Consider the following 27,743-nt stretch of genomic DNA (forward strand, 5'->3'; position numbering starts at 1 on the left):
TGATGGCCTCGCCGGTTTGATGGCCTCGCGGAATGGTGGCCTCGCGAGAAAGGACGGCCTCGCCCATATGATGGCCTCGCGAAATGATGGCGAGGGGACGGCCTTCGCCCATATGATGGCCCGCCTGTTTGATGGCCTCGCAGAATGGTGGCCTCGCGAGAAGGGACGGCCTCGCCCATTTGATGGCCTCGCGGAATGGTGGCCTTGCGAGACGGTGGCCTTGGGGCTCTGCTTCGGCCTTATATTTTCTCTTGATGAGATTATGAGCATCAACAATGTTGAATATTTAAGACTACTTGAATACTTAAAGAACATTTTGTTGTTGATGACAGTGTTGAATATTTTAAGCTAATTTGTAGATTGTTAATACAATGTTAAATGTTTTTACTTTTTGTTATTTGAAAATCAAGTTCATTTGATGATGCTAGTATATATTAGAAAGTTAATTTTAATTATATAAATAAAAAATAAAAATATAATAGAATAAATTAGTGTTATATAAATGAATATATAATGAGAATTTAAACTTATCTAAATATTAAAATAATACAAAAAATGTGTTATAATATCTATTACAATAACACTTTTTATAAGTAAAGAATTTTGTTATGCAAACTTCATTGTATAACACAAATAATGTATTATACTAAAGTGTAGTATAACACAAAAAATGTGTTATACTAAAGTGTAGTATAACACAAATTTATAAGTATTGAAATGTGTTATATAATTGACTATAAATAATATAATTAAACACTTATCTATTTATTGAAATAACACAGAAAGTGGTTATCGTTGACAGTATAATAACACATCTGTATAACAATGATAAAGTGTTATGTAAAGTACCCTGACCTACGATAACATAGTCGGTCTTAACACATCAAAAAGTGTTATGGTATGTTTTGATAACACATTTTTTGTGTTATTAAAAGCATTTTTTCTTGTAGTGCGTAGATCGTTGGGGCTGCGAAAGTCATTCCGGGAGTACCCATCGACCCTGGCGCCACCGGGGGTGTTGAATAGTGAGGGGCCGGGTACTGCATCCTGTACCCGAGAAAAGTTTGGGCACTCGGCTGGGGAGACGGCTGCCATCCGAATGCCTGGATCCGGGCCTCCTCTCAGTTGATAAAGCCTTACTGCGCTACATGTCGTCCCAGAGAGGGGACGCGGCTCGGATCCCGGACTGTAGGGCCACCAGGCGCTGCCCATCATCCACCTTGGTTTTTGAGGCCTCTTCCGTGAAGCGCTGGATGTAGGCCCTCAGAGTCTCTGTGAGGAGTTGTTTAATGTTAGCAAGGGTGCTGATGTGGATGTCCATCCTCATGGCGGCCACAAACTACTTGCGGAACGCCGACTGTAATTCGGACCAGGATTGGATAGATTCTGGCTTGAGCCTTTTCCACAACTCTTCTGTGGGTCCATCTAGAGTGGTCGAAAAACGGAGGCATTTGCAGTTGTCACAGACATGGGCTACGGTCATTAACCGATTATAGCGGGACAAATGGTCCCTGGGGTCTGTGTTACCAGTATAGGCGGGCAAATTCAGCATTTTGAACCCTTTAGGGAGCACCACATCCAGGATGTGTTTGGCGCATGGTTCATTTTCCTCCTCTTCAGAATCGGAACCTTCTCCCTCTTGTTTACGGACCAGACGATCTGTGACTTTATTTAATGCGGCCAGCTGTTCCATGAACTGCCTAGCCATTCCGTCGTCCAAGGGAACCCTTTCATTCCTCCTATCATTGAGGTTATGCCTCAGATCTCCCCCTCGGGGGGAAAATATTCTCCTTGCAGGCCCGCTCCTTTCGGGCATTTAGACCGTCGCGCAAGTCTATCCGGGACGTGTCGTCCTCTGATCTAATGGCTTCCAGATCGTCAACATGTCGGCGCCCTCGGTGATCCTTATTCACGGAGACACTGTGGTGGAAACGTTGCTCCCATCTGGTCTGTCTAGGGACAGCCCGGGCTTATTACCCTACGGGCGCATCCCTTGCGGATTGATCAGATGATCCCGTCCTAGGACGGGATGAGTTTTCCTCTGGGGGTTTGCTTTTCCCATAGGGTCATCATCTTGGGCTTTCCCTTTTTCTTGAGCCGGGTTAGACGGGCCGACTCCGGGATGTTTTCCCGGAGGGGGGGATAGGCCTCGTATTCTCGGGCGTGTCGGTCCTAACTAGTGGAGTTGGCGGCCGTGTTCCTGGAGGATGTAACGACCCAAATTTGCTAATAGGGCTTAGGGCCTTGATTAGCGAGCCTGGAGGGCAATAAATGAATTAATATGCTAATATGTGAATTTATGTGAACATATGATAAAGATGCATGTTTAGTTGAGTTAAATGTGCATGTGGGCCCCATTTGGATAGTAGGGGTATAACTGTGATAAATGTGATAAATGCGATATGTATGTGATTTATCTATGTAGCACGGCCCGAGACAATCCTGGGGAGCGGTTAGCCAGAAAGTCACAACGAGGTTGAGAATCCGACTCAGGGCGAGTCGAGGGGTAATTTGGGCATTAGTTATTATATTGGGTTATCAAGGTATGGAAATAAATATTTGGAGATATATTTGAGGATAGAATGTCTAGGAGGGAATATTGGGGAAAATTTACCTTTTTGCCCTCGGGGACGTTTTGGTACCCCGAGCCTTAAGGTAACCTTAAAGCCTAAGTTAAATAAAACAAAGTTTAGGAAGCTAGTGGAGACTTAGAAACTGACATTCACCTTTCCTTCCTAGCTGAAGATAGTTTCTCATCTCTCTCTCTTTCACTCTCTGAGACAAACTCAAGGGAATTAAGCTTTGGGTGGCCATTAGCCAAGAACTAAGGATTGAAGCTGAGCTTGGGATTTAGAGAATATGCACAGAAGTATAATTCATCAAGGTAAGTTCTTAATACGTTGATGAGCCAATTTTGTAGCTGGTTTAAGGTTGTATATTGAAGTTGCATGTGGGCTAAGTTTGAATTGGGATTTGATTGTTAGGCTGAGTTTTGGGGGCTGGTTCTTGATAGGTTTTGATGTTAAAACTGGGCTAGAACCTTTGTGATAATTATCTAGGATTGCTAGTTTGGTTTTGGGTGAATTGGTTTGAAGAAAATGCAGGAAAAGGATGAAGATTTCTGGGTTGGAGGCTAGGGCCGCGACCCTAGGAGGGGCATGCCGCGGCCCATGTGCGCGGACGGCCATGGGAGGTCGAGTATGAAAGGGGAATGAAAGGGTAGCTTGTGCTAGCTAATGTTTACAGAGGATGCCCACATCTGGTGGGACGTGGTGGTTCAGAGAAGGGATGTATCAGTTATGACCTAGGAAGAGTTCAGAAACTTATTTAATGAGAAGTATTACAGTGTGGCAGTTCGAGCTGGGAAGGTTGATGAGTTTATCAACCTGACTCAGAACTGATCAACAGTAACAGAGTATGCTTTAAAGTTTGACAGATTGGCGAAGTTTGCGCCAGATTTAGTGCCGACTGATGCGGTAAGAAGGGACATGTTTGTGCGGGGGTTGAACGTTATGATCGCCCGCGATGTGAATATTACTTTGGAGCCAGAGACTACTACTTATGCCCAGGTAGTGGACAATGCCCTTTCTGCTGAGAGGGCCGAAGATCAGATCTGGAAGGAAAGCGTTGTTAGGTGCGATGCCAAGAGGACAGTGTCTCCTTTTGTGGGATCCAGTCGGGGTGTTGGTTTTAGTGAGCAGAAGAGGAAGACCCCAGATTCATTTGTTCCTCCCAGTTCAGATAGGAGGGCACGGGGTGCTTCCATTAGCCGTCAGGGTGGAAGTGACAACTGGAGGAGCTTTCCAGTGTGTCCGTGGTGCAGGCGACGACACCAGGGTGAGTGCAGGATCATGGCCTATTTTGTTTGTGGGAGTGCCAGTCATCTGAAGAGGGATTGCCCTCGAGTCAAGAAAGAGGAGAAGAAGCAGAGTGACAGTCTTGCTCCTGCCAGGGTATTTACCTTGACTCAGACCGGGGCAGAGGCTAGCCCCTCGATAGTGACAGGTCAGATCTCTAGTGCTGGTTCTCTGTATACTGCATTGTTTGATTCAGGGGTTACTCATTCATTTGTATCTACTAGAGTGATAGATCAACTTTGTAGACCTAGTGGTGTGTATGCTAGGGGATTTCAGACTTTGCTGCCAACGGGAGAACTGGTAGTCTCTAGGAAATGGATTAGAGCATTGCCAGTAGAGGTAGATGGTAGGGAACTGTCTGTTGATTTGATTGAGTTAGGGATGGATGACTTTGATATGATTCTAGGGATGGATTGGTTATCGAAGTATGGGACAACGATTGACTGCAAGCGCAGAATGGTGACTTTTGAACTGGAAGGGGAGGTACCCTTTGTGTTTGTGGGGACGGTTAGTGGATCGCGAGTACCAATGATTTCAGCATTAAGGGCTAGAGACCTGATGCAGGAAGGTTGCATGGGATTTCTAGCGAGCGTTGTGGATACCGCTAGGGTGGTGTCGGTTGGACCGGGTGAAACTAGATTGGTGTGTGAGTTTCCGGATTTGTTTCTGGCAGATTTGCCAGGGTTGCCGCCGCAGCGGGAGATTGACTTTGTTATAGAGTTGGTACCAAGAGCGGAGCCAGTATCTAGGACACCTTATAGAATGGCTCCAGCGGAGTTAAAGGAGTTGAAGATTCAGTTGCAGGAGTTACTTGATTTGGGGTTTATCGGACCGAGTTTCTCGCCATGGGGTGCTCCAGTATTGTTCGTTAAGAAGAATGATAGATCCCTTAGGATGTGTATCGATTACAGGGAACTAAACAAGTTAACCATTAAGAACAAGTATCCACTGCCTAGGATCGACGATTTGTTTAATCAGCTACAGGGAATAACAGTGTTTTCCAAGATAGACCTCCGATCAGGTTATCATCAGTTAAAGATTAAAGAGGAGGACATACCAAAGACCGCTTTCCGAACGAGGTATGGACACTATGAATTCCTGGTTATGCCCTTTGGATTAACCAATGCCCCAATAGCCTTCATGGACATGATGAATAGGGTTTTCAAGGATTATCTGGATAAGTTTGTAATTGTGTTCATCGACGACATCCTGGTGTATTCTCAGTCAGAGACAGAACATGAGCAGCATCTGCGGTTGGTTCTACAGTGGTTGAGAGAGCATAAGTTATATGCTAAGTTCAGTAAGTGTGAGTTCTGGTTATCACAAGTTACATTTCTGGGCCATATTGTCAGTAAGGAGGGGAGTCTGGTTAACCCAAGTAAGATTGAGGCAGTCAGAGATTGGCCTAGACCGAGCAATGTTCTTGAAGTGAGAAGTTTCTTAGGCTTAGCGGGGTACTATCGGCGGTTCGTAGAAGGGTTCTCCATAATAGCTACGCCATTGACAGAACTGACAAAGAAGAAGACAAGGTATGTTTGGACGGAAAAATGTGAGAACAGTTTCAAGGAGTTGAAGCGGCGATTGATCACCACACCGGTGCTAAGTTTGCCGACATACAATGAAAAGTTTGTGGTTTATTGTGATGCATCCAGACAGGGTTTAGGGTGCGTGCTGATGCAAGCTGGTAAGGTGATAGCCTATGCATCGAGACAGTTGAAGGAATATGACTAGAGGTATCCCACACATGATCTGGAGTTGGCAGCAATGGTGTTCGCACTTAAGATTTGGAGGCATTATCTTTATGGTGAGAAGTGCGAGATATACACCGACCATAAGAGCCTAAAGTATTTCTTTACTCAGAAGGACCTGAATATGCGTCAGAGGCGGTGGCTAGAATTGGTTAAGGATTATGATTGCGATATCCTATACCATTCTGGGAAGGCTAATGTGGTGGCTGATGCATTGAGTCGGAAGGGCCCAGGACAGTTGTTTAGTTCAAGGCAGATATCTGATAAGTTAGCTGAGGAGATGACCAGAGCAGGTATAGAGTTGGTGGTTGGTCAGTTGGCCAACATCACTCTTCAGTCTACACTTCTTGAGAGAATCAAGGAGGCACAGGGAAAAGATTCTGAGTTGAGAGGTCACAGAGAGAATGTCTTAGTCGGGGCGACTAAGGACTTTTCTATTTCAGAGATGGGATTACTAAAGTACAAGGGTCGGATCTGCGTTCTGATGGATTCTGATATTCGACGAGAGATCTTAGATGAATCGCATACCACTCCCTATTTTTTGCACCCGGGTACGACGAAGATGTACCAGGACTTGAGAGCTTTGTATTGGTGGTCAGGCATGAAGAGGGATGTGGTGGATTATGTGGCCAAGTGCTTAACGTGTCAGCAGGTCAAGGCTGAGCATCAGAGGCCAGCGGGGTTGCTGCAGCCTCTGGGGATCCCAGAATGGAAGTGGGAAGATATCACCATGGACTTTGTGGTTGGTTTGCCAAGGACCATGGGACAGCATGACTCGATGTGGGTAATTGTGGATAGGTATACCAAGTCCGCCCACTTTTTACCTGTTAGGATAACTTATACTGTGGAGCAGTATGTTGAGTTGTATGCGAAGGAGATTGTTCGACTTCATGGGGCTCCGAGGTCGATAGTATCCGACAGAGACCCCACCTTCACTTCCAAGTTTTGGGAGAGTCTGCAGAAGGCTATGGGCACGCAATTACGATTTAGTACCGCTTATCATCCTCAGACAGACGGACAGTCTAAGAGGACGATTCAGATACTGGAGAACATGTTGCGAGCCTGTGTGTTAGATTTTGGGGGATCGTGGAGTAAGTATCTCCCTTTGATTGAGTTCTCGTATAACAACAGTTATCAGGCGACCATCGGAGTGACTCCATACGAGATGCTTTATGGAAGGAAGTGTAGATCACCTGTTCATTGGGATGAGACAGGTGAGAGCAGGTATCTGGGTCCAGAGATGGTTCAGAGGACCAATCAGGCGATTGAGAAGATTAGAGCATGAATGCTCGCCTCCCAGAGTCGTCAGAAGAGCTATTCAGACCTGAAACGCAGGGGCGTGGAATTTTAGGTTGGTGATCATGTGTTTCTTAGGGTTTCACCTTTGAGGGGAGTGAAACGGTTCGGTGTTCGGGGCAAGTTGAGCCCTAGGTTTGTTGGCCCCTTCGTGGTTCTGGAACGGGTTGGAGAGGTAACTTACAGACTAGCGATGCCTCCAACTTTATCAGGGGTTCATAATGTTTTCCATGTATCCATGCTCCGGAAGTATGTGTCTGATTCGACGCATGTTCTAAGTTATGAGAATCTGGAGCTTGATCAGGATTTGTCCTATGAGAATAAGCCGGTTCAGGTTCTTGACCGGAAAGATAAGGTCTTGCGGAGCAAGACCATCGCCTTGGTGAAGGTGTTGTGGAGGAACAACAAGGTTGAGGAGGCGACGTGGGAACTTGAGTCAGAGATGAGGGAGCGGTATCCCGAGTTGTTCAGGTAATTTCGAGGACGAAATTTCTGTAAGGAGGGGATAGTTGTAACGACCCAAATTTGTTAATAGGGCTTAGGGCCTTGATTAGCGAGCCTAGAGGGCAATAAATGAATTAATATGCTAATATGTGAATTTATGTGAACATATGATAAAGATGCATGTTTAGTTGAGTTAAATGTGCATGTGGGCCCCGTTTGGATAGCAGGGGTATAACTGTGATAAATGTGATAAATGCGATATGTATGTGATTTATCTATGTAGCACGGTCGGAGACAGTCCTGGGGAGCGGTTAGCCAGAAAATCACAACGGGGTTGAGAATCCAACTCAGGGCGAGTCGAGGGGTAATTTGGGCATTAGTTATTATATTGGGTTATCAGGGTATGGAAATAAATATTTGGAGATATATTTGAGGATAGAATGTCTAGGAGGGAATATTGGGGAAAATTTACCATTTTTCCCTCGGGGACGTTTTGGTACCCCGAGCCTTGAGGTAACCTTAAAGCCTAAGTTAAATAAAACAAAGTTTAGGAAGCTAGTGGAGACTTAGAAACCGACATTCACCTTTCCTTCCTAGCTGAAGATAGTTTCTCATATTTCTCTCTTTCACTCTCTAAGACAAACTCAAGGGAATTAAGCTTTGGGTGGCCATTAGCCAAGAACTAATGATTGAAGCTGAGCTTGGGATTTAGAGAATATGCACAGAAGTATAATTCATCAAGGTAATTTCTTAATACGTTGATGAGCCAATTTTGCAGTTGGTTTAAGGTTGTATATTGAAGTTGCATGTGGGCTAAGTTTGAATTGGGATTTGATTGTTAGGCTGAGTTTTGGGGGCTGGTTCTTGATAGGTTTTGATGTTAAAACTGGGCTAGAACCTTTGTGATAATTATCTAGGATTGCTAGTTTGGTTTTGGGTGAATTGGTTTGAAGAAAATGCAGGAAAAGGATGAAGATTTCCGGGTTGGAGGCTAGGGCCGCGGCCCGTGTGCGCGCGTTGCCATGGGAGGCTCGAGATGGATTTTATCACCCGGATTGATAGAATTCAAGGTCCCGGAGGTTAGAGTTATGGCTCAAAGCTATTTTATGGATTAGAACTTGATGGATGGATATTGTTAATGTGTTGTGACTAGGGTTTCGGCGAGGCTCAAGTTAGAGGATTGTGCTCGGGATAGCGGTGCTCGGAGAGCTCGGGACTCAGGTAAGAAAACCCTTGTTCCCATAGAGCTTCTATGCAGGGCTAAGCCCAATATGTTTGAATTGCAGGGCGTAGCCCTTTGATTGAATTTGTTAGTGTTCAGTATGTGTTTATTATGCTATGAGTGCAATTATGTGAATGATCGGCAAGAACCGGGAACGGTGTAGGCCGAGGTCAGCAGGGACCGGGAACGACGTTGGGCACTTTGAGTGCAAGGCCGAGTACGGCAACGGGCCGGGAGCAGTATTGAGCACGTGGAGTGCGAACTGCCAGGGCGGGACCCTAAATGATACTTGGGATATCCTCACGGTGTGGACCGCAAACCCAGGGCCTGGTAAAGCACCTGGGTCGGCTTGGCCGTATGTGTTTAGCCTACTGATGGCTTGTTTATATGCTATGTGTTGATTTTTGCATATGTTATCTGTTTGTGGGTTTTCTTGCTGGGCTTCGGCTCACGGATGCTCTGTGGTGCAGGTAAGGACTAGGAGAAAGTCAACCAACCTTGAGTGTAGCAAGCATGAGGCGACGTGTACATGTTTGGTCTGTCTGGCTACCACAGCCAGTGGATTTTGGGAGATGAATGTAATAAAACCTAGTTTTTGTCGTTTTGCTGACTTGGTTGTATTTATATGTTGTAAATATTTCTTGTTTACCGAGATTTTCGGAAACTATACTAATGAATATCAGCTAAGACTAATGATATGAAATTTATAGGATTAACACAGGATTTTTACGTGGTTGGGGCGTTAATAAGCCTTAGTCCACGAGTCAGTTGTATTAGAGCTTAGAAAATCTTTTACAATGGAGTTTCTCTCTATGTTTATACAGAGTAACTATATATCAGTCGAAGAGAGGTCCCCTCCCCAGTGTTCTATTGCCCGTATTTATAGGCTCATGAGAACACTGGGTCTGGGCCGGGTACGACCCGGGCCCATCAGAGATATGGATATTCTTGGCCTCTCTGGTGGAAGCCCAATATGAAAGATAAAACATACATAAATTCCAGACCAATTAAGGCCCAATAAGTTGGCCTAAGAACTATATTTCGCCCGACAAAACGGTGCTTTTGGTCTGGACACTTCGAGTTACGAGGCAGATTCAGGGGACAAGACCAGTCAGAGTACTTGGTAGTGCAGATCTGAAACAACGGCGTGCAATCCCGAGGTGGCCTTCTCCGCAGGTGAAAAGTAGGGACAACATTCACGCGGAGTGGGGCGGCTTCAAGGTCCTAGACGCTTTTCCCACTAACGGGGGACGACGTGATCTGGGTCCGTTTACCTTTGTCGCTCTTCATTTACCATAGGCCCGGACCGTACCAGGCTCCGGGACAAGGCACGTATACCGTCGGGGGTCCGAGATGTCTGCAGGTCTCCCGGATGACTGTCCCAGATAACCATACCAGACCCCCATACGACCCAGAATTGCACTAGACCCCGTGCCCCCCCTTGGATATTCCCGTACCAAGAGGCCTTGGCCCGGGCCCACATTTTGAATGCCCTGACCATGGGCCTGGACGGCCGTTCCGGGCCCGCGCAGGAAATGGGGATAACATTTACCCCCCAAGCCTTCGCCTAGGCCCGCTAGGAGGAGGCTTGCATTGTTCCTGGACGCTTGCACGACTGCCTTCCCAATTCCTGCTTGGGATCGTGGGTCCGTGACAGAGGGCAGCGATGCTGGCCGTATGCTGGGCCCAGACCGTTTACCAGTGTCCGGGTACATTTACCTTAGTCCCACTTCGTGGCAAGGGCACACATGTCACCAGGTGATTGCTGCACGGATCTTGAAAGGTCGCCTAGCCATCTCAAGGGTCGCTAGGCCTAGGCTAGTGTGTCAGCACAGATCACGAAGCATCCCATCCGCACGGGGGTCCATCATTAATACTCTTGGGTTCAGGTGAACCGTAGGATGGGGCGACCTTTAGCATCCGCCCCTCCTGGGTCGTTAGATCTGAGATGGCGAGGATCCGACCTGAGAGGGCTCATAAATGTCTCTGCACGAGTCTAGACCATCCGATGGGGAGACACATGTCCGTTGGATCGGAGGGCAAGATTCAGGGCCTTTATAAATACCCCACGAACGCCAATTTGACAATTTTACACTCTCGAACCATTTCAAGAACCGATAAGCTTTGCCCAAGCGTTGCATGTCCGATATCGTCGACGGTATACATCATCTTCTGCTAACTCTGTGTTGTTGCCTATTCCCCAGAACCCCAGCGTCTGCCCTTCCACCTGAAGACGCATCCTATGCCTGTCCTGTCGACGAACTGCTGGACCGGCTGCACCATTTCAAGAACGAAGTTTTGTCGTTCTTACCGTCGGACAACCACCACCTTCTACGGCCAACAACTCACAGTAAGTCCTCTTGACCCTCTTGACGAATATACGAACTTATGTTGTTCGTTTAATTCGCATGTTTAGGCTGCTAGACCTTGATTACGTTTAGGAGTTGTTAGGGAGGCTGCCTGGTTCGGGTTGCTCCGTATCCGGATGCTTCCCGGACAGATGGTGGAGCCTTGGTAGCTCTTTTTCCGTTCCCGATCGGGATCCCGTGATTCCTTGGTAATCCCGGACCCGATCCGACGGGGCTCCAAGCAGTCCTTAGGAGACCCCTCGTACCTTAACCGACTTTCTTGGGTTTGGGTACTGACTGCTTGGCTTTCTTTCTTTGTTCCCAAATCACCAACTATGGCCACGGGCATTACTCTCCACTCCGAGGAAGAAGTCAACGCGGCCCCGATCGTCATCTCTGGATCCCGGACACCCGAGGGTAATAGGTGGGAAATGGACGTGGCGCCCAACCTGTTCCGGAACTACCGGATGATGTACCACCGGAGAAGAGTCTGGGCATAAAGTCCACTCCCGGACTCTTCCACAATCGCATGGCTAGGATCGAGGAGCGGGCGCACACGTCCGTCGAGGGATTCGGGGCCTGGAGTGCAGGCCACATCAGCGCGGGAGCCACGCTCCCGCTTCACGATTACTTTGTGCGGTTCATGACGTATGTGGGGATCGCGCCGTTTCAGCTCCTGCCTCAAGCGTACCGGCTACTCGCTGGATGGCAGGTGTTTTGTATGGCGAAGGAGATTGCGGAGCCGACCCCCGCGGAGATCATGTACTTCTACAAGATGGAGCCGCAGGTCAACGTTAAGGACAAAACCCTGGATGGCTTTTGTAGACTGAAGCCGCGAAGTAGCTACCCCGCTCCCACCAGCTTCTGGAAGCACCCCCCGAATGTTCGTCACTACTGGTTCATGATGTCCGGGTTCCTTGTGGAGAAGAACCCCACATTGTTGCTAGACTTCCAGCGAGTGGGTAAGTACTTTCCTGGCCCCCCTTTCTTTTTACTTCGTTTCATTCTTTTTCGTCGTTTCTCATCATGACTCCCGGGTGGCAAGGCCTTTCGCTCAAACTCCCCTCACCGATTTCATTATGGAAAGGAGGAAGTTTTACTCCAAACTGAGCGCGGACGAACTGGACATGGGCGGCTACGTCAGCACGGACAACCTTCGATTGGTCGGGATGCTCACGGCCACCCAAATAATCGTCATCCCGAACCATCGAGGCATCGCTTGCAAGAAGAACGTCGCCATCCGGGAGCAGTTGGCCTAGGACCACATTGCCAGAGTGGAGAAAGCAGCGCGAGCCGACGCAGCCCAGCGCAAGAAGGACCAGGACCCGACAAAGGCGGCCACCTCGGGGGAGCTGGAGGAGCTCTTTGAGGACGCCCTACCAAACACTGGGACTCCCGGGGCTAGCGTATCGGGGCGAGGTAACTCCCCTTTAATCTTAACTTATGCTCCCCGAGTCAGGGACTTAGCTAGGGATAGGCTAGTACCCTCGGGCCCCGCGTTCGGGGCCGCCGGGGAGATGAGACCTTCAACCCCCGTCCCCGTAGGCTCGGAGGTCCTTATGTTCTTATCCGGGTTCCTCCAGTATGGGAATTTCCTGAACCCGGAAAACATGGGGGATCGAGTCCATTCATTTGCTTTAGAGGAGTTGAGTCGCGCCCGGGGCATAGATGAGGGTTCGTCCCGGGTCGGCCAGGAAAAACAGCGAGGTGACAGGCCCGGAGCCCAGCCTCAACAAGGAAGCGTCCGGAACGGAGCTTCGTCCCGGTGGGGGAGCCTTGGCCGCGATCCCCATTCAAGCCGTGGAGCATGCTGCAGTCTCCGCCCCCGCCCAACACCCGGTAATTGACTTGGAGGCAGGTGCAGCGGTCAGCTGAAGCTCTGGGAAAAGGGGCCCGGACGCTGGCGCCGAAGAGGCCAACACCCGGAAGAGGCCCCGGACGAGGCGGGTTGGCTCGGCTGACGAGTCACACGGTGAGAGTCGGCTGGCCACGAAGGAGGTCCCCGCCTTGCCCGTTCTTCCCATATGCCCGACTCTTCTCGAGGAGGGGGAGTCCGCCTTGCGGGATGAGCAGTCCCGGCTGATCAACCGGACCTGGGAAAATGGTCGGGGCTGGAGGGATGAAACTTACAGGGCCCTGACGATCGGCCGTCAGGTGGAATTCGCGGAGCGTCCGACCGCGTTCAGCGCTCCTAAGCCGATCGTGGATCGGCCAGCTGCCGAAACGGGCTTCCGCCCTAAACTCGGACAGGACACGGCCCCCCTGGCGACTAACCTGCTAGACCAGGTGGGGAACACCATGTCCAACCTCCAGCTCAAGAGGTATGCCATGATAGCCAACCCGGACGTGTTGTTCATCTCCCAGGCGCTCCGCCACCAGGCCACTGCGGTAACTTTTCTTATCTCTTATTTTCCCCCTCTTACTTGTTGATGAGGATTTTTCCTAACTTTTCTTTGCTCAAGGTTGATCTGTTGTCCCATCAGAGTGCCGATCTGGTGGTCGAGCTGGCCATGAAGATGGAGACGGCCAAGTTGGAGCTAGAGGCGGCCATGAATCAGAGGGAGGCCGCCAAGGAGGCCCTTGGCTGGGAGATTGCCCGCGCCCAGACGGAGCGCGAGGAGTTCGACCGCGCTAAGGCTGGACTGGAAGAGGCGTTGTCCCGGAAGTCAAAGGAGGCCAATGAGTGGGCAACCCTTTTGGAGGCGGCCGCGGCTCAGTCCGACCTGGATAAGGAGGAGATCCAGACCTTGAAGGTCTAGGTCTGCGAACTGGGCGACTCTCTCCTTGAGGAGAAGGCGGCGCTCGAAATATCCCGCCGCAAAAAAGAGGAGGCCGAGGGCATGCTGGAGGTCACCTTCGATGAGGCCATTTACATGGCCTGGTGCAAGGACAAGAATATGAACCTCCTTGTCTTCCCTGATCCGGAGTCAAAGCGGGCCGAGTTCGAGGCCAAGGAGAAGAAGGACGCGGAGCTCCGGGCGGATGAAGTCTAGGCCTGAATCACGGCCTTATATATATATATTTTTTTTTGTAATTTTGACTTGTAACTAAGTTCAAAACACTGCAGTTTTCTCCGGTTTTTATATAGGTTTCTTTTCGTTATCTCGAGTAGAAATTTCATTTTGCCGCCGTGACTAATTGATTGTGAGGGTTTGGTCCCGGTTCCAATGGCCTGGACTAGACCGAACGACTTAACTTGCCATTTTTTAATCCTGGCTCCAAGGCCAGGGCCACTGGGCCTTAGTTTAACCTGGAACCTTGCTCTCCCTTTATCAATTACACGCCATGGCTTTGCCCTGGGGCATACCGGACGCTCCTTTCTCCCGGACACCACTCATCCGGAGCGACATGAGCCTTGGGCTCAGTTCCTTTTAACTTTATACCCCCAGACCTTGATCATCCGGGGTGGGACCGACCTCGGGCTCGGTCCTCTTAACTTTTTACCCCCAGACATTGTTCGTCCGGGGTGGGACCGGCCTTGGGCTCGGTCCTCTGAACTTTTTATACCCCCGGACCTTGTTCGTCCGGGGTGGGATCGGCCTTGGGCCCGGTCCTCTTAACTTTTTACCCCCGGACATTGTTCGTCCGGGGTGGGACCGGCCTTGGGCCCGGTCCTCTTAACTTTTTACCCCCGAACATTGTTCGTCTGGGGTGGGACTGGCCTTGGGCTCGGTCCTCTTAACTTTTTACCCCCGGACATTGTTCGTCCGGGGTGAGACCAGCCTTGGGCTCGGTCCTCTGAACTTTTATACCCCCGGACCTTGATCGTCCGGGGTGGGACCGGCCTTGGGCCCGGTCCTCTTAACTTTTTACCCCCGGACATTGTTCGTCCGGGGTGGGACCAGCCTTGGACCTGGTCCTCTTAACTTTTTACCCCCGGACATTGTTCGTCCAGGGTGGGACCAGCCTTGGGGTTTGCGTCACCCGAACCTCGTTGGTCCGAGTCGGGACTAGCCTGAGCTTGCGCCCCGTCTGGTATTTGCTTATACCTGGGACACCCCCCGCAAGTGAGCGGAGACGGGTCTGGGGTCACTTGAGAAAGATTATCATTGTTTTACAACATTTCTTTATGACGTTTTGTACACTCCATTTTTATTATTTAAAGGGGGTCGCCCTAAGGCGTACACGGTTTACAATGAAAATACTAAATTGGAACGCGCTCTCCCGACTACTGATAGTATTTACGGAGATGCTCCGCGTTCCAGGCTCGCGGGACTTCCGAGCCATCGAGCCACTTTAAGCGGTATGTCCCGGGGCACACCTCGTGTTGGACCTCGTACAGCCCCTCCCAATTTGGGCCCAGAACCCCCACTCCCGGATCTTGAGTAGCAGGGAAGACTCTTTGCAAGACCAAGTCGCCGGTTCCAAACTTTCGGCTTTTGACTTTGGAGTTGAAGTGTCGTGCAATCTTGCCTTGGTACATCTTTAGCTACACCTGCGATTCCTCCCGGATCTCTTCGATGAGATCTAGTGATTCTTGGAGTAAGGCATGGTTCTGGGCGGGGTCGTACGTGTCTCGTCGGTGGGACGGGACGATCGTTTCGATCAAGATGACGGCTTCGCATCCATAGACCATGGAGTAGGGGGTGTGGCTGGTTGATGTCCTCTCGGTCGTCCGGTAAGCCTATAGTACGCGGGGCAGTTCCTCGGGCCATTTGCTCTTGCAGGCCTGGAGTTTTTCTTCAGCGTCCCCTTTAGGATTTTGTTCACGGCCTCTGCCTGCCCATTTGCCTAGAGCCTGGCGACCACGGAGAAGCTCTTGACGATACCGTGCCTTTCGCAAAAATCCGTGAAGTGGGCACTGTCGAACTGCTTCCCGTTGTCGGACACAATTTTGTAGGGGAGATCGTACCAACACATTATGTTATTGATGACAAAATCTAAGGCCCTTTTGGAAGTGATTGTGTTCATGGGCTCTGCCTCAACCCACTTCGTGCAATAGTCCACGACCACGATGGCATACTTTACCCCTCCCTTCCCGGTTGGGAGGGATCCGACGAGATCGATCCCCCACACTGCGAAGGGCCAAGGGCTAGTAATCAAGGTTATTTCTGTCGGGGGGGCCCGCAGGACCTTCGCGTACCTCTGGCACTGTTCGCACTTGCGGACGTAGTCAATACAGTCTTTCTTCATGGTTGGCCAGAAGTATCCTTGGCGCAAGATCTTCTTGGATAGTCTGGGCCTGGCAGTGTGATCTCCGCAAAAACCTTCGTGCACTTCATGCATGATAGCACTCAATTCAATCCCGGACACACACCTGAGGTAAGGCATGGACAAACCCCGACGATAGAGCTTTCCATCCATCATGACATATCGGTGGACTTGATACTGGAGTTTCCTGGCTGCAGCCCGGTTGGCTGGAACCTTCCCGGCTGTTAGGTAGCAGATAAGCGGTCCCATCCAAGATGTGGAGTGATCAACGATGTGGACTGCGGGGGCCCTGATGCTTAGGACGGGGAGATGGTTGATGGGGACCAGCCCGGCCAGCTCCGCCTCGGTGTTAGTGGCCAGTTTCGCTAGTGTATCCGCGAAAACATTTTGCTCTCGGGGGATCTGGCGGATGGAGTGCTTTGTGAATGCCTGTAGCATTTCTCTCGTCTGGGTCACATAGGCCACCATTCTCTCTCCTTTAGTTTGATATTCCCCCGAGATTTGTCTGACAACTAGCTGAGAATCGCTGTAGATTTCTAGGTTCGTTGCCCCTACCTCCCGGGCCAAACGCAGCCCGGCTAACACAGCTTCATGCTCCGCCTCGTTATTCGACGCCTTGAATTGGAAATGGAGAGCATTTTGTAACTGGTGCCCCTGTGGCGATACCAAGATGATCCCGGCCCCGGCCCCGTTTTCATTCGAGGTGCCGTCCACGAAGACTTTCCATACGGGTGCCGCGGGGGTCCCGGGAATACTTCCTTCCTGAGACACCCCGGAACACTCAACGATGAAATCGGCCAGAGCTTGCACCTTGATAGACACCCTAGGGACGTAGGATATATCAAACTGACTGAGCTCCATGGCCCACTTCAGGAGTCTTCCCGATGACTCGGGCTTCTGTAATACTTGCCGCAGGGGATGGTTGGTCAGAACCTTTATGGCGTGGGCCTGAAAATAAGGTCGAAGCTTTCGGGATGCCATCAGCAGGCAGAATGTCAGCTTTTCGATCAATGGATACCGAGACTCAGCGTCGAGCAATCGCTTGCTTACATAGTATACCGGGAGCTGTGCCCTTTCTTCCTCCCGTACTAACGCGGCACTGATCGCGTGCTCGGTCACGGCCAGGTATAGATATAGAGGCTCCCCGTCTACCGGTTTCGCCAGGATTGGGGCTTGGGCCAAGTGCTCTTTCAGCTTACGAAAGGCCTCTTCGCATTCGGCTGACCATTCGAAACGCTGGCTTCCTCGAAGGACGTTGAAGAACGGGATGCACTGTCCGTGGCTTTGGAAACGAAGCGGCTCAAGGCGGCTATTCGCCTCGTCAGGCTTTGGACGTCCTTGTGCTTCCGGGGAGAGGCCATATCAATCAGTGCCTTGATCTTATCTGGATTGGCTTCTATTCCTCGGAAACTCACTATGAAGCCCAGGAACTTCCCGGAGGCCACGAAACAAGTGCACTTTTTGGGGTTCAGCTTCATCCTGTACTTCCGAATGACTGCGAAGGCCTCCGCCAGGTCATTCGAATGGTTCCCGGACGTCTTGGACTTGACCAGCATGTCATCGATGTAGACCTCCATGTTTCGCCCTAACTGGGCCCGGAAGATTCGATTGACGAGCCTTTGGTAAGTCGCTCCGGTGTTCTTCAGTCCGAAGGGCATGACTATGTAGCAGTAGATTCCCTTGTCGGTTTGGAAGCTGGTGTAGTCCTGATCTGCCACGTGCATAGAGATTTGATTGTAGCCGGAGTAAGCATCCATGAAGCTCAAGATCTCGTACCCAGACGTAGCATCTACCATTTGGTCGATCCGGGGTAGCGGGAAACAGTCTTTCGGGTAGGCTTTGTTGAGGTCCGTGAAGTCGATGCACATTCTCCATGTCCCGTTTGGTTTCGACACCAAGACGGGATTGGCCAGCCACACGGGGTACACAGCCTCGCATGTGAAGTTGATAGAAGACAGCTTCTCAACCTCCAGCTTAAGGGTCTCGGCCCTCTGTCCCCAAAGGCCTGCGTTTCTGGCAGATCGGGGTCGCGTTTGGGTCAATACTTAACGCGTGGCAGATGATGTTGCGGTCGATCCCAGTCATGTCTGAGTGAGACCAGGCCAGGATATCCTGGTTTCCCTTAAATTGGGCGATGATGGCGGCCCGAACGTCTGCCGGCAGACTTTTTCTAACTTGGATGATCCGGGTCGGATCGGTGTCGCTGATGCACACCTCTTCTATCTCTTCCATTGGTTCCAGGACGCTGTCATCCCCTATCCGCGGGTCCAGGTCATCTTCTTCCTGGACCATCCTCTCAGCAGGTGGGAGGGGAATCGGTTCGACGAAGTCCTCAACGGGTTCTTCCCGGATCATGTATATGGGCCGGGCCAACACATGGTAGCACTTCCGGGCGCTCTTCTGGTCTCCCCGGACAGTCCCTACCCCTCCGTTGTCGGATGGGAACTTCATGCAAAGATGACGGGTGGAGGTGATGGCTCCGAACTCGACTAATGCGGGCCAGCCAAAGATGACGTTGTAAGCGGTGGGGCAGTCCACCACTACAAAGGTGCAGAACTTGAACGAGTGCTGCAATTCACTCCCGAGCGTAACGGGCAGCTGGATCTTTCCCATGGGGAGAAGTGCATCTCCGTTGAAGCCGTAAATCTAGGTCGGGCACGATGCCAGATCCGCTTCAGTCAAGCCAATGGCGGTGAAAGCGGGCTTGAACAACAGGTTGACGGAGCTCCCATCGTCCACCAACACGCGGGATACCAACTTGTTGGCGATTTGAGCATCTATGACCAGCGGGTCGTGGTGCAGAAAGTGGACACTGTGGGCGTGTCCTCCGTGAAGGTGATGGGGAGGTTCATCAATTTAGGGCGCTGAGCCGGGGCCTGGACGAGGGCGTACACCTCCTGATCGTGGTCTAGCTCGCTTAAGTAGCGCTTTTGGTCATTCCTGGACGGTCCTCCCAGGTGAGGCCCGCCCGAGATGGTGGCCACATGCCCGTCAACTCGAGGGGGTGCCATCCCGGAGGGGTAAGGCGCTCCGGGGCCGGGAACCTGGGCGATAGGGGCCCCCTGAGGGGCCTGCGCCGTGGGTCCCTGTGCGTACCCTCCCTGAGGGGGGTATGCCCGGGGCGTTCCCAGGACTGTGGGTTGTCCGGGGCCTGCTGACAGGCCCGGGACTCCCACGGGCATCCTAACCCACTAATGGAGGTGCCCCAGCTTGATGAGATTTTCGATCTCATCCTTGAGCTGCCGACATTCTTCGGTGGTGTGGCCCACGTCCTTATGATAGGCGCACCTTTTGCTGGTGTCCCTCGGGTTCCTTCCCCGTTTGAACATGAGGCTAGGGTTCTGGTAGTGAACCGCCCTTTCTGTGGCCAAGTAGATGTTCTCCCTGGTGCCCACCAGATTGGTGTATTCTAAATATTGGGGTTCGTAGCCCCTCTTTCCCTTTTTGACCAACTCGGGCCGGTTCTGGCTTTTGCCAGATCGCTTCCCCTGGGAGGGGTTCACGCTCGCCTCAGTTGCTCCTGCTTGCGACTGCTGGGACCCGACGGGGGCGATTCTGTGTCTTGCCGACGCGACACCATACCCGGAGAAGTGGGTGGATTGGGCCAGGGCATACCCTGAAGAGGCAGGGCCATACAACGTAGGAGTGTAGCTGATCTCAAGCGCGACGGGCGGTCCCGGGGCAATGGGGGGCGTGGTATAAGACTGCGCCGGGAACTGCCCCCCATATCCCGGGAATTCCTGAGGGATGGGCTGCAGAGCCGGAGGCCATCCGAAAGCCTGGATCTGAGCTTCCTCCCAGTTGATGAATCCTTGGGCCCTCCTGATGAACTCTTCCAGGGTAGCGGCCTTGCTATGCTGCATGTCATCCCAAAGGGGGGACCCGGCCCGGATTCCGGACTAAAGCGCCACCAGGCGCTGTCCGTCGTCCACTTTCGTCTTGGAGGCTTCCTCAGCGAAGCGCTGGATGTAGGCTCTCAGTGTCTCCGTGGGGAGTTGTTTGATATTTGTGAGGGCGCTGATCTACATGTCCATCCTCATGGCGACCACGAACTGCTTGCGAAACGCTGACTGCAGCCCAGACCAGGATTGGATGGATCCCGGCTTAAGTCTTTTCCACCACTCTTCGGCGGGGCCGCCCAAGGTGATCGAGAAGCAGAGGCACTTGCCGTCGTCACTGAGGTGGGCCACTGTCATGAGCCGGTTGTACCGGGATAGATGGTCCCTGGGGTCGGTGTTTCCAGTATAGGCGGTGAGGCTTGACATCTTGAACCCCTTGGGGAGCATGACGTCCAGGATGTGCCTCGCGCAGGGCTCTTTATCCTCTTCATCGGAGTCAGTGTCTGCGCCTTCTTGCTTGCGGACCAAACGATCCGTGACCTTTTTCAGAGCGGCCAGCTGCTCCATGAGCTGCCTGGCCGTGCCATCCTCCAGGGGGATTCTTTCATTCCTCCTGTCGTTGATGTTGTTTCTGAGGTCGCCACCTCGAGGGAGGATCTTTTCCTTGCGAGCCCGCTCTTTCAGAGCGTTCAGTCCGTCGCGTAAGTCTATCCGGGACGTATCGTCCCCTGAACTGAGGGCATGATGTTCCTCGTTGCGAGGCCGTTCTCGACGGTTCTTGTTAACCGAGGCACTCGGGTGCAATGATCTTTCCCGCCCGTCTCGCCCTGGGGCATGCCGGGGCTGCGCGTTTCGCGGCCGTGTCCCCTGCGGATCGATCGGGTGGCCTCGTCCTGGGATGGGGCGCACCTTTTCTTTCCTAGGGAGCAGCCAGGAACGGGCCCCAGCCTTTGCGACGGGGGTGGTCTTTTCTCGGGTCTTTCCTCCGACATTCGTTTTCTCCCTGTCCGAGTTTCCTAGAGTTGGCTCAGGAAACGGTTCCGGGGGAGGGGCCGGGCTTACTCCTTCGGGGACCCCGGCTCGCGCTTGTGGAGTGGGCTGCTGCACCCCTGGAAGTGGGCCAGTTGCGTGATTGGCTGCCGGACCCTGCGCGGCTATGAATGCCTGTAGGGCCTGAAGGGACTCTTGCATCCGCCGATGCGCCTCCGCTTGCTCAGCAATCCTGGCCTCCTAGTCCAGGACTTGCTGCCTCAGTCTGGTCACCTCCATATCCTGTTGGTTGGGCTCTTCTTCAGGGATCTCGGGATCTGCAGCTTCGCCGTGGTACTCATCTTCCTCTTCGTAATACTCCTCATTCTCTTCTTCGTTCTCTGTCCCACCTTCGTAGTCTTGTGACTCCTCATGGTGAGATGTTTGAGGAGGTGCGTTCTCGGGCGGATCCTGAGGGGGATGTTGTGAAGGTCGCGGGTCTCCGTTGCCCTGTTCGGGATTGTTAGGGTCGAAAGTGGTGTGCCATGTGTTCACCATTGTAGTAAAGGCTTGACTTTAGCACTGGCTTTCTTCAGCTCTCAATGAAAGCACCAAACTGTTTACCGAGATTTTTGGAAATTATACTAATGAATATCAGCTAAGACTAATGATATTGAATTTATAGGATTAACAAATGATTTTTACGTGGTTGGGGCGTTAATAAGCCTTAGTCCACGAGTTAGTTGTATTAGAGCTTGGAAAGTCTTTTACAATGGAGCTTCTCTCTATGTTTTTACAGAGTAACTGTATATCAGTCGAAGAGAGGTCCCCTCCCCAGTGTTCTATTGCCCGTATTTATAGGCTCATGAGAACACTGGGTCTGGGCCGGGTATGACCCGGGCCCATCAGAGATATGGATATTCTTGGCCTCTCTGGTGGAAGCCCAATATAAAAGATAAAACATACATAAATTCCAGACCAATTAAGGCCCAATAAGTTGGCCCAAGAACTATATTTCGCTCGACAAAACGGTGCTTTTGGTCTGGACACTTCGAGTTACGAGGCAGATTCAGGGACAAGACCAGTCAGAGTACTTGGCAGTGCAGATCTGAAACAACGGCGTGCAATCCCGATGTGGCCTTCTTCGCAGGTGAAAAGTAGGGACAACATCCACGCGGAGTGGGGCGGCTTCAGGGTCCTGGACGCTTTTCCCATTAACGAGGGATGACATGATCCGGGTTCGTTTACCTTTGTCCCTCTTCATTTACCACAGGCCCGGACCGTACCACGCTCCGAGACAAGGCACGTATACCGCGGGGGGTCCGAGATGTCTGCAGGTCTCCCACATGACTGTCCTGGATAACCATACCGGACCCTCGTACGGCCCAGAATTGCACTAGGCCCCGTGCCCTCCCTTGGATATTCCCGTACCAAGAGGCCTTGGCCCGGACCCACATTTTGAATGCCCTGACCATGGGCCTGGACGGCCGTTCCGGGCCCACGCAGGAAATGGGGATAACATTTCTAAACAGTATTTTGGGATCCCAAGTGTTAAACTTTTATGATTTTCAATGGTATAGAGTTATTTCTAAAGTTTTTACTCTGATTATGGCTTAATTACACTTTTTCTTTAAAAACCTTGATTAGCGAGTGATTGCACGTTTTAAACTCACTTAGTAAAGACTCTAAGGTAGTAGAGCGTTACAGAGGAGGTACAACTAGAGGATTGGCCGCCAATTCTTGGGCAGCAATGAAAGCCTGCAGGGCCAGGAGGGATTCTTGCATCTGGCGGGTGGCTTCTTTCTGTTAAGATATTCTGGTCTCTTGATCCAGGACTTGTTGTCTCAGTTTAACCACCTTTGGGTCCTCTTGATCGGGGTCTACTTCTTCTTCAGGGATCGCCAAATCCTCAACTTCGTGATCATGGTATCCCCCTTCATTTTCCTCATCTTCCTCATTGTAACCTTCCTCGTAATCTGTCACGTCTTCATAGTTCTGGGCGTCAGGCTGGGGCATTTGATAAGATGTATCCTCAGGTTGATTTTGAGGGAGAGATTGATTGGGCAGTGACTCTCCATTGCCTTGTTCTTGGTGAGCATGATCGAATGTAGTATGTCTCGTGTTCACCATAGTTGCAGATATTTGATATCTTCCTTTTTTTTTTTAAAAAAAAAACTTTCTTCGGCTCTCAATGAAAGCACCAAAATGTTTACCGAGCTTTTCGAAAACTAGAAATATAAAAGATAAGAGAGCTTAAGAAGAAAGGATTAGAGATAATCACACAAGGGATTTTACGTGGTTGAGGCGTTAAAGAGCCTTAGTCCACGAGTCAATTGTATTAGAACTTAAAGAGCTTTAGTAATGGAATTTTTCTCTGAATTTGAGCAAAGTGTATGCTTACAAGAGAAAAATCAGATCATTTCCACATTGCACAGCTGTTCATATTTATAGGCAGTTGAGTGCTCGGGATTTGGGCTGGACTAATCCGGGCCCAATAAGGGTATAAACTCTATTTTCTCACTGATGGAGGCTTAATACAAAGGATTTTAATAAAATAAAATGCACTTATCAGGGCCCATTGGGCTGCCCTGAGTGTAACCACGCTATAAGACTGACAATAGTATGCAGCTTCAGTCTGATTTGCGTGGGCTTCTAAGGAGATCCGGGGGACAGGATCTGTCAAAGTGGTGGTAGTATAGTTCTGAAATAACGGCGTACATTCCGTATGTAACCTCTTCTGGAGGTTAGTTATGGGGACAAAACTTTGTGTATCTCGCGGCAATGTCAGCACTGGGGACAACTTATCACGCCCAACCTGGTCGCCCGGTTCGGGTTTGTTTACTAACATCCCTCTTCATTTACCAAGGCCATAGTTTGTTTACCAGAGCCCGGGTTCATCTGCTACCGTCTCCGCCCATTTTTAGATTTGGAGGAAATAATATCCTTATTGCACCTTGGACAACACGACACAAGGGGTCCGCGAAGATGAATCATGACAACTTCATGGTCCCGACTTTCATTCCGGGATAACGTTTGGGTTTTACTGATATTTGGGTCGGCGGGACTCACTCCTTCCTCGTCTATTGGGCTTGATTTGGGTCTTAAGTCCATTCAGGGTGGCCCATGGACTCAATGTGCGGAGCTGCGAATGGAGGGAGAAAACGGGGATAACAACTGTTAATATTGGTGCAATTCGTAAAACAAATATATCTGATCTTATCTACTTTGCTAATGTTCTGGAAAGAACATAACACTATAATGTGTAAGTAGATCATATCGTAGACTGGCAAGTCAATGTAAATCTTGTGTACGGACTAATCTTAGGACTAACTTATTTTTTATCATATAATCATATTTATATTCTACTGTGATTACGTCCCTATAAGTATAATTAGCTATATGCTCAGGATTTAATAGAAGTTTATATTAAACAAATAATCATGAAAATAAAACATGTGAGCAAAGTGATTGATCAAGTCAAAAATAATTTATATTCTTTTATTGATAATAAAATAAAATTACAAATAAATTGAGTTTTAATTAGGGCATAAAACCCATCAATAACTACAAAGTAAAATACCTCAAAATAAACCATTGCCGGAAAAGCATTAAGACTAAAAGAAATACCGAGAGAACTAAATATACCAAAAATAAATGTTATTATTTCTACAAATAGTTCGAACATATCAATATACTACAAAAAGACCAAAAGTTTAATATAAATCATATAGAAATAAATAATGGAAGAACCTCGATTATGACTTCAATGTGATGAATCATTTCCTCTTCAATTCAAACGAACCCCACATCACCAGAAAAATGTAGACACTTTCTAAATAAAATAACTTGATTCGACTAACCATTTAGTATAAATACACACTTACCTAAATCAAATTGATGAGATTGTGGATAATATAAAACATAGACTTAAAACAAAGAATTAATATATATTGTGAGAATAGCAAAATATTAACAAAGTTGCTGGAAATAATAACAATTCAGAAATTACAAATAGTTAAATCAGTTATACATATGAGACCAAGAAGACAAGTGATACACAAAAGATGTATCATAGATTAAGTAGTAGAATTAGGTAAAAATTATATAAAAACATATATCTAAATGAATAAGTCATGTTGAAGAGATTGTGCAAAACTGGTATGGGAAAGATATAGGCAAATAGCCAATAACCAAAATCTGATTACCAAATAAATCGTATGTAACTGCTCCAATATCATAATAGATTTTAGAAATTAGGTTCGATCGCTAAAACAAGAATCCCATCCATGGTTGCCGAGAACGATTCAAACACCATGCTAAATATTAAATTTTATATAATATAAATCTATATATATGTATGTATATAAATTGAACATGGGTTTCTCAAATCCCTCACCTCCTTATGCGTCGTTTTCGCCGCCTTCTTCTTTGCCAAAGCAAAAACCACATGATCCATGGCATCATCATTCATATAAACCTCGAAGGTGATCGTCCTTACAGGGCACCGCCATGTACATCCTTGCAATTAAATCATGCCTACTCTTCAACTCCATCGTCGCCAAAAGCCCCTGGCAATACCTCCTTCCACTAGCGTAGAACTTGAACACATTTTGACCCTCTTTGAGCAACAACGGCGCGTCCTCACCCTCATTGATCCCAAGAAGATTGAAATTCTTATAAAAAATCAAGACCTTAACAACAAATTTCAGGAATGAGCGATGTTCTCATTCTCACGTTCACGGTGAAATAATTAAGCACGAACACAACCAAGAAGCTTCCGCACACAATCTCGATCATGTAATTCTTCGTACCAGCGAAAGTCTTGGTCTCCAGTGAGGCTTTGGGATCTGAAGTGTGATCGGAAGCGGTGTCTTGCTCCGTACTCTTCGGGGTCTCCGACGACAGTTGTTCGATGGGCAGACCCTCAAATTCTAAGAAGGCTTCTAAGAATATACACTACTGTACAAATAATATTATTGTGTAATAGAAAATAACTCTTTTTTTAGGAAGAATATATAAATTTTTTCTTAAATCACCCCACTATAAATAATATTATGAATATTTTATATTTTATAATATTATTTTATTTTAAAAAAATATACAAAATATTTTGATTTAATTTTTTTTTAATAAAAATATATAATTCTTCTATATATAATTTTTTAAAATTTATTTAGCAATCATAATAATATAATAAAAATAATTAATAAATTTTTTAAATTAAAAAAAAAGAAGCAAAATGCAACTTAGGAAAGTATATAATTGTCACATGCCGTGTTGAAAAATAAAAAGTCAAAATTGTAAATTTTGAGAATTTTCTCGGACGGAATCTAGTAAAAACTTTCGTGGAAACGTCACTGCACCCACACACGGTTTGGCTCTCATTTAGTCATTTTTTTAATCACCATCTCAAATTCTCATTGGGTCGAAACTATTCCTTAATAATAACACGGACACACTATATAATAAAGACACATAACTAATAAATAAAACCAATACTATATTAGAATAAAAGAAGAAAAAAAGAATAGCTTTATAAAAAGATAGATAGGACATTGACCCAAACAATTATCAAGTCTTTGCTTACCGAAAAATAATAAAAAAGCAGAGATTTTTCGTCTTTTTCTATGCTCATTCACCAGTTTTTGATTTGAACTTTGAGATTTTGAGCACATCCCACTTGAAAAGCCAAAAAAGAAACCATTACCCTTCAGTGGAAAACATGGATTCCGGCCGCGGAAGCTGCTGCCGGTGCTGCTTCAGCTTCATCTTTACCATGGGTCTTACGGCTCTGTTCATGTGGCTAAGTCTACGCACATCAAGACCCTCTTGCTCAATCAAATATATCTACATACCAGCACTGAACATGACCTTGAACAACACCAAAAACACCACCGTTTACATGGACTTGAGGCTCGACAATGGGAACAAAGACAAGGGTATTTACTACGACGCTGTTTCTCTCAACCTGTCTTACGTTCCCAACATCAGTGACCCTAAAACTAGATCTCTCATAGACAACAGTACGATCCCTGCTTTTTATCAGGGTCACAAGAAAAAGGCCACCAAACCAGTTAATTTCACTACTGAGAAACTTAACTGGACTGAGGTTCGGAGTGCTATTTTGATCAATAAGAATGTGACCTTCAGGTTGGATTTGGCCACGACTGTGAGGTTTAAGATCATGGCGTGGAACACCAAGAGGCACCAGTTGACTGTAGGGGCAAATGTGCTAGTCACTGACTTGGGTGCGAAAGTCGGTAAGAAGAATATTAAGCTCTCCAACAAAGCAACAAAAAATGGGTGGTGCTCTTTGCAGGTTGGGATTTTAGTCAATTTGTTCATCTGTATAATGCTTAGTATTTAGTGAGGTTTTCACTTTTCTTCTTTTGTTTAAGATTTTTTAATTGCAATGGAGAGATTTTGTCAATTTATAAAGGAAAAATCTTTGGAATGGAAAATTTGGTGAATGACTTGTGCTGATTTCTGTGGTCCATTGTTACAGTTAGCTTGAAGTAGTCCATAGTTGTTCTTATTGCATTTCTTTAGTTATAATTATAAATAACCGAACCAATTTTAGAAATGAGGATTTTTGTGAAATTTATGATGGCTGCAGCTTAGATTTTGTTGTTAAATTTGGTCTGTGTGGAATTTCGGATTTAGTGAAACTAATAATTATCATGCCAATGAGTTACAGGGTTCTTGTCCTACTTGAATATTGTAAATTTGGAAATTTTCAAACTTCTTCTTTGGCAAGTTTTCGAGAACATGTTGGTCCCACGTGGTAACGAGTTTTGGACATGTATAAGCTTGTGATAATTCTGCATGAGCTCTACCTACCAACATAATCTCAGTTAGATCGGCCTGCT

The 27,743-nt window shown here is 48.4% G+C and overlaps 2 protein-coding genes and 1 pseudogene across 3 annotated transcripts; 1 reads left to right on the top strand and 2 right to left on the bottom strand.

Annotated features, from left to right (window-relative positions):
- Positions 1-800: 800 nt before the first annotated feature.
- LOC133782499 (uncharacterized) lies at positions 801-25,430 on the bottom strand. Of its 2 annotated transcripts, none has more exons than XM_062221818.1 (2): positions 25,271-25,430; positions 801-24,016 (listed from the first exon to the last, which is right to left on the bottom strand). In XM_062221818.1, exon 2 carries the CDS (start codon positions 17,045-17,047, stop codon positions 15,647-15,649), a length of 1,401 nt encoding a protein of 466 aa, XP_062077802.1. In that variant the 5' UTR covers positions 17,048-24,016; positions 25,271-25,430; the 3' UTR covers positions 801-15,646. Both variants share the same exon structure in this region, with proteins under 2 accessions (XP_062077802.1, XP_062077803.1).
- On the bottom strand, positions 24,844-26,509 carry LOC133785432 (uncharacterized protein At5g49945-like; annotated as a pseudogene).
- Positions 26,409-27,357, top strand: LOC133782502 (protein NDR1-like). Its single transcript, XM_062221821.1, has one exon. It carries the CDS (start codon positions 26,597-26,599, stop codon positions 27,239-27,241), a length of 645 nt encoding a protein of 214 aa, XP_062077805.1. The 5' UTR covers positions 26,409-26,596; the 3' UTR covers positions 27,242-27,357.
- The last annotated feature ends 386 nt before the right edge of the window (positions 27,358-27,743 follow it).

Source organism: Humulus lupulus, chromosome 6 (genome assembly GCF_963169125.1).
Source record: "Humulus lupulus chromosome 6, drHumLupu1.1, whole genome shotgun sequence".
Lineage (NCBI taxonomy): Eukaryota > Viridiplantae > Streptophyta > Magnoliopsida > Rosales > Cannabaceae > Humulus > Humulus lupulus.